General features: G+C 43.6%; 1 protein-coding gene across 1 annotated transcript in view; it reads left to right on the top strand.

Annotated features, from left to right (window-relative positions):
• FITM1 (fat storage inducing transmembrane protein 1) overlaps positions 1–18,828 on the top strand; it is a 49,687-nt gene extending 30,859 nt beyond the window's left edge. Inside the window, exon 2 of the mRNA XM_073575373.1 lies at positions 16,991–18,828. Coding sequence (XP_073431474.1) covers positions 16,991–17,609 — 619 coding nt within the window. The 3' untranslated portion in view covers positions 17,610–18,828. The remainder of the gene's footprint in view (positions 1–16,990) is intronic.
• Positions 18,829–19,591: the final 763 nt, after the last annotated feature.

Raw genomic sequence — 19,591 nt, 5'->3', positions numbered from 1 at the left:
TATGGACGCCTAATGCCCTTGCAATGTGTAAGAATAGATAAACATATGCACATCGCGGCGCAAAGTATTTAGATTGAACATAGGCTCTATAAGGAGAGCATAACAATGAATATATCCATATTTTCCTTCTCTGAAGACGCACGAGAAGAGAGATAAAAAAAAGTCAAAAAATATCTAGGAAAATTTTTTTATATATATAAAAAATACCAAAAAAAATCATACCAAAAAAATCAAAATCAAAAAGATGCCGCACTAATCCTGAAGGGTATGTCACAAAACAGGACAGAACGGAGTATGTCAAAACCAATAAGCAGATGTGCACACGTCATTCATGCATTAGTTATATAGTATACAAGTGCCCAATGTCCCTGCGATGCATAAGCATCTACGCTGCAGCGCACATTAACCATAACCTGAACGAGAAAGGTAAAGCGACACACCTATCTATATTTGCCTCTCTCTGATGACACAGGAGAGCAATTGGCAAGATAACACGCTGTTTTTAAAGCATGTGTCACACACAAGCAGAATAAGTGCGAGAAAAATATCAAAAAAGTCTACCCGTGTAATATTGAGCTCTTAATACATGTATATATACAGTATACACATACACATGAACACACACATGCATGAGGCACGGCAATAATAAAAACTGTGTTGCGCCATTTGTAATAAATTGTGATTCGTAATCACATATGCAAATAACATTGCAGAGAATGGCGCAAATATGTTAGATATATATACGAATAGTCTAAATTTATCGGATATGCGATATTTCTCTCTTAGCGCCAAGCCAGATATGCCAAACCTAAACATGACATGCCCAAAAGAGAGTATATAATGTATAAAACAAATAGGATGACCAAAAATCCCATATTAGACTTAGGCAAAAAAGATTAAAGTAAATGCCGACAGATACCCAAAAAGACCCCCAATTATAGTGTTCCTGGGGGAAATGATTGTGGAACCAAAATCTCAAGAGAGGTCCAATATGCGACACTGTCGAAAACCAGGATGTAATATTTAGAAAATACTTTAATTTTATCTATTATTCAAATTAGTTATTAATCCAAGAGCACAAAAAATCAATCAAAAACTCACATGAGAGAAGGACAGAGCAAGCGGGTCCCATATGGTACTGTAAGAGGAAAGAAAAAACAATCATTGAAATTGATTTCAAAATGTGTTGGATGGGCCCCGTTGGTCGGGATCCAGATCACACATCATAGTAAACTGTTCCCTATGCCGGAAGAGCAAACAATAATCTGGCTACAATAACAATTCCCTATTCTTGAGCACAGTGTAGAGTGTTCCTGAAAGCCAGAATGATGAACAATGTTATTTGCACTAGAAAAGTGCAAAAAGTTCATTTTGATTGAACACAATGAAAAATGTTCTTGGGAAATAACAAGCCTACAAGATCATAGTGGAAAAGCCAAAAGTCCAACACATGGATGAGAATTTCAATTTCATGAACTGAGGACTCCATGAGGATTCCATAAGGGTAATACAGGATGATCTTGAGTGTCCGGATAAAGTCCAAGATGGCGATGAAGGGGTGTCCCAAAACCATGAGTATATGATGACATTAGTCTCCAATGGATGTATAATCTCCTAAGTTCATGCACAGATCTAGAAAGAAAGAAATCAAAAAATGGAAACATAAGAAAAGTGACCATTGGGAAACAGGAATTAGCCATAGAAACCAGAAAATAGAAGCTCCTCGTTTAATCCATTTGGGGACATACTTTTTAGATTATATATCCAACCGGATTCCCAATGGAGGAGTTCTTTGGTCAAACTGCCCCCCCGTATGCTCTCATGGACCTGGTCTATCCCCATGACGCGCAACCTCTGATGTCTACCATTGTGATGTTCTAAGAAATGAGATTCGACCGATGAGATAGGCTTACACTTTTCTCTGTCCTCCTTGGCTTTGCCAATATTTGAAACGTGCTGCTGAACACTTCGTCTGACCTCCTGGCCTCTGTCTGACCAACATACAACTTGGGGCATGAACAGATAAGTAAATATATCACGTTTCTTGATTGACAATTGGCGTAGAGTCTCGTCCTTATTTCACCTGGAAAGATTGACAAGGTGACAGTGTCAGTGGCAATCATGTGAAGGCAAACATTATAATTCCCACAGGGAAAAGAGCCCACCACACGACTACCTGTACCCAGCCTTGTAGTTGGTCTCTTGAAGTGACTCGATGTTAGTTGATCCCTTAAATTTCTTGCCCTTCTGGCAACTAACCTGGGAGAATCAGACAGAAAGGGTCTCAATTTGGGTTCCTTTAGCAGGATACCCCAGTATCTGCCCAGAATATTATAACTATCTTGCCACTGGTTGTTATATACCGTAATAAGGTTAGTTGTTGGTTGCAGAAGTTCTGCCTGGTCACTGCAGCTTCTGTCCGTGTTCTGGTGACTGCTGACAGGGCCGGCGATCAGCGTTAGCACCGTGGCATGTGCCGGGGTCCTGAGCAGGTGGGGACACCGGCACTCTATGTGGGCCAGGTACCTGTACCACCGCTTGCTCAGGCCCCCGATACTTGCAATATTCACCTTTCCGTGTCCTCTGACTATGACATTCAGATCAGAGGACGCGATGACGTGATTAGCGTGCACCCTCTGCCTGAACAGTCAGTGCAGAGAAACGGAGACACTGAGGAGCAGCAGTCAGCGACGAGAGGTGAGTATTTCATTTTTTTTGCAGCATCAATATAGGGTATATGATCAGCATGAATTGTGCATTATATTGGCATCTTATGGGGCCCATCATGAACGTTATGGATCATTATATGGGGCATATTTTGTATGGAACATCTTATGGCTCCCATCTTGAACTTTATGGAGCATCTTATGGGACCCATCTTGAACTTTATGGAGCATCTTGTAGGACCCAACTTGAACTTTATGGAGCGTTATATGGGGCGTATTGTGTATGGAGCATCTTATGGGGCCTATCGTGAACTTTATGGGGCGTATTTTGTATGGAGCATTTACCAATAGCTGCTGCATTTCCCACCCTAGGCTTATTCTCGAGTAAATAAGTTTTCCAAGTCTTTTGTGGTAAAATTAGGTGCCTCGGCTTATACTCGAGTAATTATGGGTACTTAGAAAATTGGTGACTGGTCAAAACTTATTTCTGCTGCTGTATTAGCACAATCTTATAGGAAATTAGGGCAAAAAAATGTCCAAACATAGACATGACTATAAGACACATCCTCAAGAGATGTACTGAGGAAAAGACGATATATTTGCAAATGTGAAGATTAAAATATTAATCTTTATTGTAATATCAAACATGTAAAAACAATAAAATATAAAAAAAATCAAGCAGTGGAACACTAAGAAGCACACTAGCGGAGTCGTAAAATTACAATAATGGTAGTACTCGTGCACTAAAATAACTGAATTATGAATCCAGTCTGGAGAAAACAGGACCAGAAAAGGGATTTTTTTGATGCACTGGATATGTTGATCAATTGTATGCACTACTATGGTCTATACTACAAAGCCACAATATAATTGGATAAAGTGCAAAGTGCAGAAAAAAGAATTATTTAGTGGCCATGTAACATCTTATGGATTCATAATATCAGTTATTTTAGTGCACAGGAGTACCACCACATTTGCAGCTATTTCAGCTGCTGTATATTAAACATGATCCTATTTATTAAGCTATATACAATGTCATAATATCTATTCGTATGCCTTGAAAACTTTGTACTATAATGTCTATTTATTAGTATTCCAGTAAATCCTCATATTGCATCTTCTTGAGGATCGGACATTTTTAATATTGTCTTTTACCATCAGTGCAAAATCTATTAATGTGTCAAAGTAATTTCTGCCTCACTAAAATGTCAGTGGGCATTGCTCTGTTGTTTCAACCATACATCTTCTTATAAATATCCTTCCAGAGATGACACCCAGGACCTTTCATTCTATACCTTCGGCTACATGCCCTCCTCTCAGCTTCCACACCCTAATTTAGAAACCGCCTTTACATTTACGTGTTGCAATGATTCCTCAATGTTTGCTGTCCTCATTTAAGATTTACTGATCTACATACATGCTCCAATATAGTTAGCTGGGTAATAAGATGTTACATTTTTGCTCAATATCAAAGCTCGTAAAGTCACAGGATCCTTTAAAATGTTGTACACTAGTCTTCAAGTGCACAAAAATACATTTCGACAAAGTTCGTACTCCAGCAGGGCATTGGAATGGATTGCAATTACACAAAAATTTTCCCACATTTTGCAAAGTCGTAAATGATAAATTAGGCTAAAACCATGCCTATAATACCAAGCAAAATAAACATACAAAGCCAAATAAAGTTAACTTGAAAAATAGGTGCAAATTAACTTAATAAAGCACAAACATAAAATTCACTATTAGAACCATTTTTACTCAAAAAAAAAAAAAAAAGCTGCCAAGACAATAATGAACTGAACCTGTAATCTTTCCTTTTGTTAGACAAATTTACATGAAACTTGGTTTGTAGTTTTCATTACAGCTGTTGCACTTACATTTGTTACCGTCCTCTGTTGTGAGAGGCATACTGGTCAAAAGGAGGATGCCAAACAGGGATATAGTTATGAGTAGAGATGAGCGACTTTGCCTTTTTTCGGATCGAGTCGGGTTTCATGAAACTCGACTTTCTAAAAAGTCGGGTCGAACGAAATCGGCCGACTATAGGGAAAAGTCGGGGTCCGACTGAAACACGAAAATGCAAGTCAATGGGGAAGCAAAGTCGGCAGAGAGTGGAGGACAGCAAACACACCTACAGTGCCCATTTCAATGCCAACGACATCAATTCTTATTACTTAAGCTTGGCAACCTTAATTTACTTTATAATAGTTTACACATTGAAAACTGGGGGTTATTTGGCTAAAGTTGTGGGGGGGTAGGGCCAAGTTTTCGGGTGCCCTGAGCCAAAGAGTGTCAGTGCGCCCTTTTAATACATACCACAATTCATAATGCTCCGATACGGCACAGAAATATAGGTATAGTACAATGAAAAATACTTCACTGCTTACATGACATGACTGATATTATCTATTTTAAATTCTACAATAGCTCAAAACATGGACAGTATATTACTCCATACAGTATTATGGCCACCACCTAGTGCGCCATACAGAATAATTAGCCCCATATATTTCTCCATACAGAATAATTGGTCCCATATAATGTTCCATACAGTATATGATGAGCTCCACATAAAGCTACAGTATATGTTGGTCCCCATGGATGATGCTCCAATGTCTGATGGGCCCAAATAATGCTCCATAGAGTCCATATATAATGGGCCCCATTTCTAATGCTCCAGTGTATAATGGGCCCCGTAAATGCTGCTCCAGTGTCTGATGTCCCCTATTTGGAATGCTCAGTATATGTTGGTCCCCATGGACGATGCTCCAGTGTGTTATGGGCCCAAATTATGCTCCATATTTAATGAGCCCCATTTCTAATGCTCCAGTGTATAATGTGCCCCATAAATGCTGCTCCAGTGTCTGATGTCCCCCATTTGGAATGCTCCAGTAAATGTTGGTCCCCATGGACGATGCTCCAGTGTGTTATGGGCCCAAATTATGCTCCATATATAATGGGCCCCATTTCTAATGCTCCAGTGTATAATGTGCCCCGTAAATGCTGCTCCAGTGTCTGATGTCCCCCATTTGGAATGCTCCAGTATATGATGGGCCAAATGGATAATGCTTCAGTGTATGATGGGCCCCATATATCATTCTCCAGTGTATATTGCTCCCCAATAAATGCTCCTAACATTTTAAAAAAGTTAAATACCTCTCCTCGCTGGGCACTGCTCTACTCTTGACTCCTCAGCATTGCCATTTTAAAGCTCTCTGCACTTGTACTGTTTCGGTAGAGGGCATACAGACGTGATGTCATCGCGCTCTGTAACCTGAATGTCACTGTCAGTAAAGGCGGAAGACGTCACGGCGGTGGAGCAGGGAGAGGTAAGTATTGCAAGTGCTGTGGCCCTGAGCAAGCATGGGGGGCCCACTCATTGGCGACGGCACAGGCACGGTGCCCCTCATAGTATGACGGTATACCTGATGGCGAGTGGGCCCTCCCACCAGCAGAGACACTTTTGCGTACTATGAGGGCCCTGTGCCACTGCCGTCGCCCACGAGTAGGACCCCCCCCACCTGCTCAGGGAACCGGCACTTTCATCTGCACCTTCCTCTGTGTCACCGTGTAAGGTGGTATAGTATGCTGGAATGGGCACCTGAGTTTCATCAGTGTAACATTCTGGCTGTATAGAGTGCGAGAGGAATGTAGTGCTGTGGGTGAATGTACCAGCGGAATCATCTAGCAGTGGCTGTGCATCAGTGCACTCCATCTCCGATTTATGTTGGACTGGGGAATTCAGAATTTCACTTGACAACACAGGCATGGCCTGTGAAAAGAGCTCCATGGAGTAATCTGAAGTGTGGGCTGCCGCATCCTTCACTTTTGGTGGGGGTGAAGAAGACAAGGAAAGGGGTGGTTCCTGACCAGAAGCCTGCACTGACGACTCTGTGCTTGCAGTTTTTGTAACTTCAGAAGAGGAGGCAATAGAGTTGGAGGCTGTTTCGGCAATGTATGCCAAAACCTGTTCCGGATGCTCCGGCTTTAAAAGCAGTTTACCTAATCCCAGAAAAGGGAGCCTTAAAGGTCTTCTTGTGCCAGCTGATGACGCAGGCTCAACACCTCCTGCCTTAGCTGCTATTGTGCTTTTGGCAATGCCAGCAGATTCACCACCACCACCATCAGTACCAGCTGGCCCCCACACCCACGTCCGCAGCCTCTTCCACCATACATAATAATTTTTGTGAAAATGGACTAAAAATACCAGCAGGTATATGGTACTGTTTCAGAAGCGGACAGCTCTATACAGTCTAGGGATAATTGAAAATCTCTATATATTTTTAATGAGTCAGACACAGATGGTCACAGGCTCAGTATGGATTAGACAATCATCTAAAAATTTGCAAAAGGGTACAGTATCACTAGATACAAGGTATATATAATATAGTTTAAACATACTGTATCTCTGTATACATTTCAGGAGGCAAACACAGACACTCTCAGGCCCAGTATGGATCCGACAACAATATCGAAAGTTGAGAAAGGGTACTATGGCACCCCTGAGGGTACGGTCGCCACAGAGGTACTGCACCTCATCCAAAGACGTGGTATCCCACCTTCAGGTAAGGAGGTATCACCACTCAGGACTCCTAACCCTGCATTCAACACACACACTAGTTAGTCAGTGCTTTCTGGGTGTACCCCGCGGGAGGATGGCCTCATCCCAGACTGACTAGGAAAGGGTGTTGGGGGTTAGTGTGGAAGGTAGGTACAGTGAGAGGAGCTTAGGTAGTGGAGTGATTGTGGGCATGGAATCAGAGAGAGCAAGCTGGCAGTTGATGGGTGTAGCTAGTGAGAGGTAAATGGATCTTTCTAGAGAGTTGTCAGTCGGTGACAGGACAGAGTAAGAGCAGGATTGCTGTGAGAGGGCTGAGGGTCAGAGAAAAGAGAAAAATCTTGTCCAAGCTCATAGACTGGAAGGAATGGGTCCATGGGGCACAGGAAGTGCAATAAGCCACCTGTGAAGCCTGTTTCTGGAGAAGGAAGGACCAGGCCTCGTTGGGGAAGGTGGCTCCTGAAGGTAGTGGAGAAATACAGGGCTCAGCTAGAAAGACGGAGGCCGAGGTAACTTTAAGTGCCTCAGTCGCAGTCGCATTCAATACTTGTTGGAATAAAGGACCCCGGAGCCTGACCCACGTTGCCCGGTGTGATCCGTGGCTGCCGGTTTGGGACACTGTTTGCAAAGACGCACAGCAGGAAGGAAGGGAGATAGTGCAAAAACACGGCCTAGAAAGGATACACAAGGAGGAGTCTTGAACAGGTGTTCCTGATCTACCTTGGAGTTCGCCGGACCCCTCCCTCGGATGATACCAATCGGGTCATCTTGTGCACAAAACTTTAGAGGAAAAATTCAGAAACTGCACCCAACTCTGTCCTTGGTGGCTTTTACAACTCGCCTGCTACACTCACCATCACCGTCAATGGCTCACAAACACCATCTCAACTGCCCTGGGATACAGCTCTGCCAGTGGAGAGCTTCATCATCTTGGCTGCTTTAACACCGTCCCAGAGGATCTGCATTGCAGTGTCGGCTACCCTAGCCGATTACCATGGATGGCCTCACGATCCCCCTTTTCCAAATTAATTATCATACCATCTTCCACCTCATCTGAACTGTCATCTTTATTGGACACCTAGGGCCACGGACCGGATCCAAATCACTACCGTGACATACTTCCCCCTTAAAAGAGCCTGAAAGGCCCGGTACTGAGTAACCCCTGGCCCTGCGTGGTGTTTCATTTTAACACCAGAAAACAGGGATATATTGTATAGTTTCAACATTATAAATCTACGTATATATTTGAGGAGGCATACACAGACGCTGTCATGGCCAGTATGGATTCGACAACAATCTAAAAAGTCAAAAAAGGGTACAGTATCACCAGATCCAAGGTATATATAGTATAGTTTCAACATTCAAAATCTCCATATTTATTTCAGGAGGCAGACACAGACGCTCTGAGGCCCAGTATGGATTACAGAACAATATAAAAAGCAGTAAAAGGGGAATGGATCCCAAGCATACTGCTGTATACAGTGTTGGGGTCATTTGGCGATCTACATATATATTTCAAGAGTAACACACAGCCTCTCACAGGCTCAGTATGGATTACACAAGAATATAAAAACTTGAAAAAGGGTAATGTTTTACAATCGTTCAGCTGCATACAGTCTTGGTGTCATTTTAAATCTCCTTATATTTTACCAGAGTAAGACACAAACTCTCACAGGCTCAGTATGGCTTACACCAGAATATAAAAATGAGAAAAAGGGAAATGTATTCGAAACGTACACCAGTATACAGTGTTGGAGTACTTTGAAATCTTCGTTTATATTTCAGTGTCAGTTTGCCAGTCCAGACTCTCCGCTAGAGGAAGGTAGATGGATAAGAGTACAGACATAAAGTCGAGTGATTTTAGATGTTTTTGAATTATTAATCACGGGAAAACCTCCCAGGAGAATTCGCAGAAGCGATGCTGACCCTCAATAACTTTAACTGTGGATACAGCTAAAACGCAAATTAGTGAATAAAGGGTTGCTGTATCGCAGTAGAGTCGATCCCATCACAGTAACTCGTCTCCATCAAATTGTGATCACAGGGAGAGCTGTAGACATGGTCCTCACTGCCTATCATGATCTGTCTGGTCACTTTGGAGTGCAAAACACACAAGCCACAGGCCATAGGGGATTCTGTTGGATTGCCATGAGAGGAGACATTGAAAAATGGTGGCAGGAATGTCACACGTCTGTGACTATGAAAAATGTGAAAGGTGATCAGAAAGCACCACTGCATCCGATTGGGAGTTGACGTCCATTACAAATGGTAGCCATTGGTAATCTGAAGGTTGAGACCAGCAGCACAGGACATAGCTACATCTTAACCATCATCGATCAGTACACCAAATTTGTAGTGGCCGTCCCTGTGACGGATTTAACTGGCCAGACTACACAGCGGTGAAGCATGGAGAGGTAAGTATTGTAAGTGCTGTGTCCCTGAGCAAGCAGGGGGGACCCACTCTTGGGCGCCGGTACTGGCACAGGGCCCCTCATAGTACGCCAGTGTGTGACGGCGAGTGGGCCTCCTCACCGTCAGAGACACTTTATTGTACTATGAGAAGCCCTGTGCCAGTCCCATCACCCAAGGGTGGGGCCACACACCTGTTCAGGGCAACAGCACTTGCCCGAGTGCGGCAGGTGTTGACCCTGGGGTGGGGGGGCAGCCCATTTCGGGTGGTTTAAAAAATGGCATATGTTGATGTGTAAGCTGGACTTTCAGCTGCTGCAAATGGAGGAATTGGAGAAGTCAGAGGAAGAGGAGGACAAAAGCGAGCCTTTTTTCTGCCAACCTATGTGCTATCGGGAATGTGGGACAAAATCTTTTGAAACCCATGCATGGTTCATTTTAATGAAGGTTAGATCATCAACATTTTGGGTCGTCAGATGGGTCCTTTTTTCTGTCAGGATTGATCCAGCAGCACTGAAGACTCTTTCAGATAGCACACTACCAGCAGGGCAAGCGAGCTCCTGTAAGGCATATTGTGCCAATTCAGGCCTTGTGTCCAGTTTTGAGGCCCAATAATCAAAGGGGAATGACCTGTGAGGGAGAACCACGATATTGGAGGCGAAGTAGTTTGTAACCATAGTTGACAACTGCTGTCTCCTGTCACTTGCAATCGATTCTGTATTAGCTGTCGTGTGCGTGGGACTTGAGAAATCAGACCACAACATGGTCGGGAAACCCCTGTCTCCAACGCCAGTTCGGCTGTGTGCACCACGAACACCTCTTCCATTTTGCCCACTACGGCTTGTGGGAGAACCAGCTTCGCTGCTGTGTGCTGGGAATGCCTCAAACAACATGTTTACCAGAGTTGCTTATTTGTTAGCCAATATTAGCTCTAGTTTCTCCTATGGCAAGATGTTGTGTAATTTGCCTTTATAGCGTGGATTGAGGATGCTGGCCAACCAGTAGTCGTCATCCCTCATCATTTTGGCAATGCGGGGGTCCCTTTTTAGGATCCGCAAGGCATAGTCACACATGTGGGCCAATGTTCCAGGTGTCAATGCTGAACTGCCAGTGGTGGGTGGAGGAGCACTTCTGGCAAATCCACATCCCTCCAGTCACACACAAACCCTGTACCTGACCTTGGCACACCCACATGTTCTCTTGCCCCCTGAGAAGCATCCTCCTCCCCAAAATAATCATCCTCCTCCTCACCTTCTTCTTCTTTCTCCACCTCATCCACGCCAGTTCCCTTACCAGACAATGGCTGACTGTCATCAAGGCTTCCCTCCTCCACCTCCTGTTGCTCCTCAGCTGCAGACACCTGATCCTTGATGTGCATCAAAGTTTGCATGAGCAGACGCATAAGTGGTATGCTCATGCTTATGATGGCATCGTCTGCGCTTATCAGCCGTGTGCATTCCTCAAAACACTGAAGGACTTTACAGAGGTCTTTCAGCTTTGACCACTGCACACCCGACAATTCCATGTCTGCCCTCAAACTGCCTGCCCGTGTATCCTCCCACAAATGCATTACAGCCTGCCTCTGTTCGCACAGCCTCTCAATCATGTGCATGGTGGAGTTCCATCTTGTAGCAACGTCTATGATTAGGCGGTGCTTGGGGAGGTTGAGTGATTGCTGCAGCTTCTGCATACGACTAGAGTGGACGTTTGAGCGACGGATATGCGAGCACAGTCTTCGTACCTTATGGAGCAGGGCTGTTAACTCCGGATAATTATTTAGGAAGCACTGCACCACCAGGTTCAAGGTGTGAGCCAGGCAAGGTATATGTGTGAGTTTTGAAAGGGCTATGGCTGCCACAAAATTCCGCCCATTATCACTGACTAACTTGCCTGGCTCAAGATGTAGACTGCCCATCCATGGCTCAGTTTGTCGATGCAAGTAGTCGGCCAGTACCTCCACGGTGTGTCTACTGTCGCCCAAAGACATCATTTTTAAAACAGCCTGCTGCCGCTTACCACTAGCTGTTCGATAGTGGGACACCTCATGTGCAACACTGAGAGATGTGGATGGAGTGCTATTGCAACTACGTTCTGTCGACGAGCTTTCGCTTCTGGAGGAGGGTCGAACGCCTACAGCCTACTGTTTCCTATACCGTGGGCTAGGCAGCACTGTTCCACCGCCGCTTTCCCCCGTGGGGCCTGCATCCACCACATTAACCCAGTGCGCAGTGATGGACACGTAACAGCCCTGGCCATGCCTACTGGTCCATGCATCTGTTGTGAGGTGCACCTTTCCACTCATTGATTGTTTTAGTGCATGGACAATGCGGTCTTTCACATGCCGGTGGAGGGCAGGGATGGCTTTTTGAGAAAAGAAGTGACAACTGGGTAGGTCATAGCGTGCGACAGCGTAGGCCATGAGCTCTCGGAAAGCTTTGCTTTCTACCAAACGGAAGGGCATCATCTCTAATGAGAACAGTTTGTCAATGTAGGCGTTCAAAGCCAGTGTACGCGGATGAGAGGATGAGTACTTTCTTGTCCTACTCAGAGTGTCTGGTAGGGTGAGCTGGACTTGAGAGCCGCATAAGAGGGAACTAGCAGTGGACATGACGGACTGAGAAGGGGTTGGTGATGGTGAGGGTGTTGATGGCCTCGATTCAGTGTTTCCTCGCGAAAATATTGTGATTGCCTGACTGGTTTGGCCTAGCGACGACACCTCAACATTTCTTGATGGTGGTGTGCTTAGCGGTGGCCTTACATTGGGGGAAGCGATGGAGCGTTGTCGGCTAACTTCAGTCGGAGCAGGTGCACATGTGCTACTTAAGCTTTTGTAGTCCGTCCACGCTTGCAAGTGCATGTTGGTTAAATGTCTAAGCATGCAACTAGTATTCAAATTTCTTAGATTTTTCCCTCTGCTAAAGGTCCTTCGGCACTTCTTACCGATAACCTTTGCGTCATCAGTAGGATTTTGTTCAAAAAAGTGCCACACTGCACTCTTCCTACTATGGTGCAAATTTTCAGGGCTTCCACGCTGCGCTAATTTTGACCATCTGGCTAAGCTGTTCTGCAACTCTTTTAGTTTTCTTGCCAAGTTTTTTGACAGCTACGGGCCTGCCGGATAACCGCTGTTGCGATGACGTTGCCTGCTGTGGATCCTTCTCCTGTTCTGACCTATTGTCACCAGCACCCTCTTCCCCAATGGATGCCAATCCAGGGTCAACGACTGGGTCATCCATGACCTTGAATTCAATGTCATCTGCACCTTCCTCTCTACCTTCCTCTGTGTCACCGTGTAAGGTGGTATAGAATGCGGGAAGGGGCACCTGAGTTTCAGCAGGGTCTGCTTCGGGCTCAGTAGACTGCGAGGGCAATGTAGTGCTGTGGGTGAATGCACCAGCAGATTCATCTAGCAGTGGCTGTGCATCAGTGCACTCCATGTCAGATTCATCTTGGACTGGGGAATTCATTATTTGACTTGATAACCCAGGAATGGTATGTGAAAAGAGCTCCATGGAGTAATCTGAAGTGTGTGCTGCAGCATCCTTCACTTTTGGTGTGGGTGAAGGACACAACGAAAGGTGTTGTTCCTGACCAGAGGCCTGCACTGACGACTCTGTGCTTGCAGTTTTTGTAACTTCAGAAGAGGAGGCAATAAAGCTGGAGGCAGTGTAAGCCAAAACCTGTTCCTGATGTTCTGGCCTTAAAAGCGGTTTACCTACTTCCAGAAAAGGGAGCCTTAAAGGCCTTCTTGTGCCAGACGATGACGCAGGCTCATCACCTCCTGCCTTAGCTGCTATTGTGCTTTTGCCAGAACCAGCCGATGCACCACCACCATCAGTACCAGCTTCGCCCCCCTGCCCACGTCCGCGGCCTCTTCCACCATACTTCCTAATGTTTGGGAAAATGTACCAAAAATACCAGAAGAGAGATGGTACTGTATGAGGAGCGTACAGCTGTATAAGGTGTATTAAAAAAATTAAATCTATATTTTGTTAGTCACAGACCCTCTAACAGTATGTATTGGACCGTAATCCAACAAGCAGATATATGGTACTGTATCAGAAGTGTAGAGCTGTATACGTTTTTAGTGAAACTAACAATCTCCGTATATGTATTTACGGAGTGTCACACACACACACGCTGACTCTGTATAGATGTGACTGTAATGGGAACAGCAGAAATACAATACTGTTTGCGAATTGGACAGCTCAATACGGTGTATGGAGAACTGGAAATGTCCGTATATGTATTTACGGAGTGTCACACACACACACGCTGACTCTGTATAGATGTGACCGAAATGCGAACGGCAGATATACAATACTGTTTGAGAATCGGACAGCTCTATACGGTGTCTGTATGGAAAATTGTAAATCTCCGTCTATTTTTATACGGAGTGACACATGCTGTCTCTGTATAGATTTGACCGTAATCAAACAGCAGATATACGATACTGTTTGAAAAGTGGACAGCTCTATACGGTGTAGGTCTGGAAAAATGGAAAATCTCTTCGGTTTGTTTTTCCAGAGTCACACACAGATAGCTTCACTGTTTGAAAAGCAGACAGCTCTATACGGTGTAGGTCTGGAAAAATGGAAAATCTCAGGTTTTTTTTACCAGAGTCACACACAGATAGCTTCACTGTTTGAAAAGCGGACAGCTCTATACGGTGTAGGTCTGGAAAAATGGAAAATCTCCTCGGTTTGTTTTTCCAGAGTCACACACAGATAGCTTCACTGTTTGAAAAGCGGACAGCTCTATACGGTGTAGGTCTGGAAAAATGGAAAATCTCCTCAGTGTGTTTTTCCAGAGTCACACAGATAGCTTCACTGTTTGAAAAGTGGACAGCTCTATACGGTCTAGGTATGGAAAAATGGAAAATCTCCGCTGTTTGTTTTTCCAGAGTCACACACAGATAGCTTCACTGTTTGAAAAGAGGACAGCTCTATACGGTGTATGGAGAAATGGAAATGTCCGTATATGTATTTAAGGAGTGTCACACACACACGCTGACTCTGTATATATGTGACTGTAATGCGATCAGCAGATATACAATACTGTTTGAGAAACGGACAGCTCAATACAGTGTATGGAGAAAAGGAAATGTCCGTCTATGTATTTATGGAGTGTCACACACACACACGCTGACTCTGTATAGATGTGACCGTAATGCGAACGGCAGATATACAATACTGTTTGAGAATCTGACAGCTCTATATGGTGTCTGTATGGAAAATTGTAACACGCTGTCTCTGTATAGACTTGACTGTAATCAAACAGCAGATATACGATACTGTTTGAAAAGTGGACAGCTCTATACAGTGTAGGTCTGGAAAAATGGAACATCTCGGTTTGGTTTTCCAGAGTCACACACAGACAGCTTCACTGTTTGAAAAGCAGACAGCTCTATACGGTGTAGGTCTGGAAAAATGGAAAATCTCCTCGGTTTGTTTTTCCAGAGCCACAAACAGATAGCTTCACTGTTTGAAAAGCGGACAGCTCTATACCGTGTAGGTCTGGAAAAATGGAAAATCTCCTCGGTTTGTTTTTCCAGAGTCACACACAGATAGCTTGTATTTATCCATGATACCAGCCGGTACACGGTAGTGTGTGAGGAGCGTACACCGCTATACGGTGTGTAAAAAAATGAACACTCGGTAACTGAGCAGAACAAAGTAATAAAAGTTGGAGTGCTTTGAAAAAAGCAGTTTGAACAGAAGTGTGCACACACAAATGCAGCTATCAGGTAGCCTTAAAAGGCAGCCTAATCACCACAAGCGCTGCTGCACACAACAAAAATCCTCCTCTTTCACTGCACACTAACTGTACAGTGAAAAGCGCTAGCAGCAGAAGCAATTTTTTTTTTCTTTTTCCCTGCCTAACACTCTCCCTATTCACAATCAGCAGCAGCACCTCTCCCTATTCTAAGATCGGCAGAAGCAAGATGGCGGTCGGCGGTCACGGCCTTTTATAGGCACTGTGACGCCACACAAAGCCAGCCAATCACTTGCACGCCCTTCTCTAACATGGTGGGGGCTGCTGCCGACGTAATCGCGCTGCCCACACTAAGCGTCCTTGATGATTGGCAGAGAAAAGTCGCTGGAAGCATTATTTGAAACGCGACTTTGGCGCTCAAGTTGGTGACCTCATGGCCGACCTCACGCTATGGTAGGGTTTCGATCGGCGAAACCCGACTTTAGCAAAAGTCGTCGGATTCTGAATTTGGCCTACCCGTTTCGCTCAACTCTAGTTATGAGCCATATTATTCATAGAGTTTGCATGCTTAACCATAAATAAATTCTACTTATTGCAAAGGGATTTTTTTTTTTCGCCAAAGGGGAACCTTTTAAAATTATTACATTCATTGCCATAACAATACTTAATATTGGGTATGAAGGCGTATTCCTGTATTAGTGATCTCCTTATATAATTCCTATAGGCGACATAAATTGCACAAAACTTTATTAGTTGTCACAATGTAATGGATGCAGGGAGAAATAGGATATCCTGCATGTAGGATTTGGGGGGAGCGCATCTTAGGATTTTGTACTTGCGATTTTGTGATAGTTAAATAATTTATGACTAATAATGTTAGCATGAAGAGTGCACATACAGACAAACATAGAAGGACAGAGGGGAGTTAAACCAATTTTCTCAAGTTCTTAAATGTTTAAAATTGCAGAGTGCTTGTAAAAACAAGCAAAACCTGGCTTTCTGTATAAATTCCAACAGGCAGTCTCTGGCTGCCCATTATATACTTCAGCTAGACCTGGTCACTATGATTCTTTTCTCCTGTTGCACTACTTTGTATACCCAGTTTTCTGGCCTTGGCTTGTATTTTTACCATCTGTTTTCTTTCTGTTTTGTTTTGTTCCTTACGTGGCCTCTTGGTATTGCATGACAACCCTTCTTGCTGCCAGTTTGCTACAATAGTCAGCATCTGACTCCTTGGCCCCTGCCAGTGGTCCCCTGTATAAGTCTAGATCTCTGTACATGAATTAAAGGGTGAAGGCAACCACAAGAGATCTATTAAACAAAGTGGCTTTACACTAAGCCTGTCTATAGAAGCCCTATTATCAGCTGCCAGGGTTCCACGATTAATGCACCCATGACACATATGGCAGTTGAATAGCACAGCCAGCATCTGCCTAGTAGGGAGCAGGCTCATCTCCTAAGCTGTCTCGATACCACATCCCGATGAATGTACGACACAGGTCGTTAGGCTTTTGTTTTGTCTTTTGTTTTGTTTGGAGGCATGTAAATTTGTCAATTGTCAATAAAAATTTGATCAAAGTAAAGTGCATATTCTCCTTATGATTTAGCATTTTATAAACTTTAACTCTCTATCCTTTTTCAGAAAGTTTGTTCGTTGTTCCTGTGGATGGACATTTTTGCTCCTCTCTGGATTTGTTCTCCTGGTTTCTTTGGTACCCACTGGACGCCCATTGCTCTCACTGAAGCACCTTTTAAGGTTGGGAGTAAGTACAGCTATTTGCCAAGGTGTTCCCTATTTATTCCAACTCTTGGAGGATCTAACTGGCTCCTGTCACCAACCATTGCCCCCTGGTACATTATTAATCCATCGGCTGGAAACTAGACAAAGTTGTCAAGCAGAAGGGCACCAATGGCAGGGTTACCATGTCTCTCCACAGACCTTCACACTGACATTGTGTTGTCTTTCTCTGGCAGAAGAACTGTCCGTGTTTGTGCGCTATTTGCGAAGAGGCTATCCTGCTGGCACTTCTCTGCGTTTAGTCTTTTTGCTGAATGCCAGTCTTCTGGGGTTGTACAATCTGCTTTTAGTTTCCACTGCACTTTACGCTCCTAGCTATACCCAATGTGTGGTTGGGGTAGCCATTGGGACCCTGTGCTGGCACCTCACCTATCGCGGCTGGTTCCGTACGCCCTACTCACCTGGACCACCTGGTTTTGGAATGTTTCCTAGACTGGCTGGAGCAAGAAATAAACTAGGATGAATAAAGTAAATTACTATTTGCCTCATGCCTGGAGTCTACCATTAGAAACTTTAATAATTCAAAATTATCAACCCAAAGTGGAAGCCCAACTGGAAAGTTAATATCGTTCTTGATAAACACATTAAAGAGCATCGGGACAGTTATGAAGATAAAGAAGAATCTTATCAATGAGAAGAAATAATGAATAATAAAGATGATCTACAAAAAAAAGCTACCTCCATATCTGTAATATTTGATTATCGTAAAATAAAAGACAAATATGAGGCTTGTTCAGACAATCACGCTATACGGACATGTGCTGTCCATGTGCACCACGGACTGCAAATGGAGAGTGCACATACCCTTTATAGCTAGTGGGCAAGTGCACATAGCCGATTTTCCACATGGACCAATGATCTGCATGAAAAAAATGACAACATAAACTATTCTTTGATTTACAGGCCAAACGAGTGCATGTAAATAGCAGGCAGCTAATGTACTCATCCACATACTGGATGAGTACACATAGCTGCGCACAGTGTCAGTCACGTCTGCAATATGCACACCTGACTGGACCGAGTTATAGTACGTCCAGCTGAATCCGACCTTAGGGTGAGTTCAGATGTGGTAGAATTGTTACGGATTCCACACTGAAAATTCACAACAATTTACAGCACAATACATTGATTTTGATTTTCGTTAAAAAACGTAATCAACGAAAAATCTGCATGAAATTTGGGGAATGTTGGAATATAGGGCATCTTCAGTAAGGTTTTTAGTGTTATGACTATGCTGCAGATTTAATTTGCAAATTTTACAGAAATCTGGTTTGACTTCAGCTTTGCCTATTAATAGGTGAAGTTATCAGTGAAACTATAAGAAGTATATGATTAAATAAATATAATAAAATAAAATAATATTATATTAATAAATGTTGTTCATGTCTCTAGTTGGTCTGTGGAAAACACGTATTGGACAGGTTGGATTTTAGGCATCCAATGGTAGTGATATTTTTTTTAAATTAGATGAGTGGAAATGGTGGTATATGGCATCTGCTTATCTTCTCTGCTGCATCTAATATTATCTATGGCCTACTGCAGGTGGAGATAAACATTTAGATATGTCATGTCAGCCCAGTGACTTTTTGCCCATTGCACAATGCTTTGTGCATCATATTACAATAATTCAGTAATATGCTCCTTTGTGATTCAGAGTTTTGAAATAAATGCCTGGTTATCTACTGTTGTGTGTCATTCCCTAATGATCCCTTGATTTATTTCCATTATGATCCAAAAGTTTTTTGTTATACAACAAAAAAATTCTCTCTGGAAAATAACTGTTCTTGTTCTGGAAATATAATAGTGAACTGATCATGTCAGATGTTATCATGTTTTCAACTACTGGTTGCCATCTTCCAGATATCTCACAGCAGTTCTTGGTGTTATGACTGCTAAAGCACAATCACATGGGTAGCATTCAAACCAGGGAGACAAATACCTGAACCTGACGGATCCCTGTTCAGACTATGAAAAACCTTTCTCTGATCCTGGTCTGTCCCTGCTCGACCTCAGAGGTTGACAACCCAAGATAACACAATGGCGTCCCACCTTGACAATGGCCCACCCTGAATGTCCTTAGCAGATCATAGTATCGCTAGAGTAGCAATTCTAAGGAACCAATGAATCACTCACGAAACAGCTGCAACCAATGAAAACTACAGCAAAGTAGTATCACCGGCAGGAAACCCCAGCAGGGGAAGGTATATAAAGCTGCACCCGAAAGGTGATAGGACAGACAGAGTAAATGAAAAACACTTGTTACCCAAAACTGACAGAAACAAAGACAACAGAACTAAAACACTCAAAAAAAGAGTATCTGTTGTGGTTCAATGGAAAGAGATGCCGACCACAGGGTCCGAATCCAGACATATGACATTTGGCCTATTGCCCACAGCTTGTACGTAACTGAAATCATCACAGGCCCCCTTCACATGTCCATGTGGT

This window comes from Dendrobates tinctorius, unplaced genomic scaffold (genome assembly GCF_039654945.1).
Source record: "Dendrobates tinctorius isolate UK_male_01 unplaced genomic scaffold, ASM3965494v1 ptg000044l, whole genome shotgun sequence".
NCBI lineage: Eukaryota > Metazoa > Chordata > Amphibia > Anura > Dendrobatidae > Dendrobates > Dendrobates tinctorius.
The sequence above is the reverse complement of the archived record's forward strand: the minus strand, read 5'-3'. Positions and strand labels throughout refer to the sequence as shown.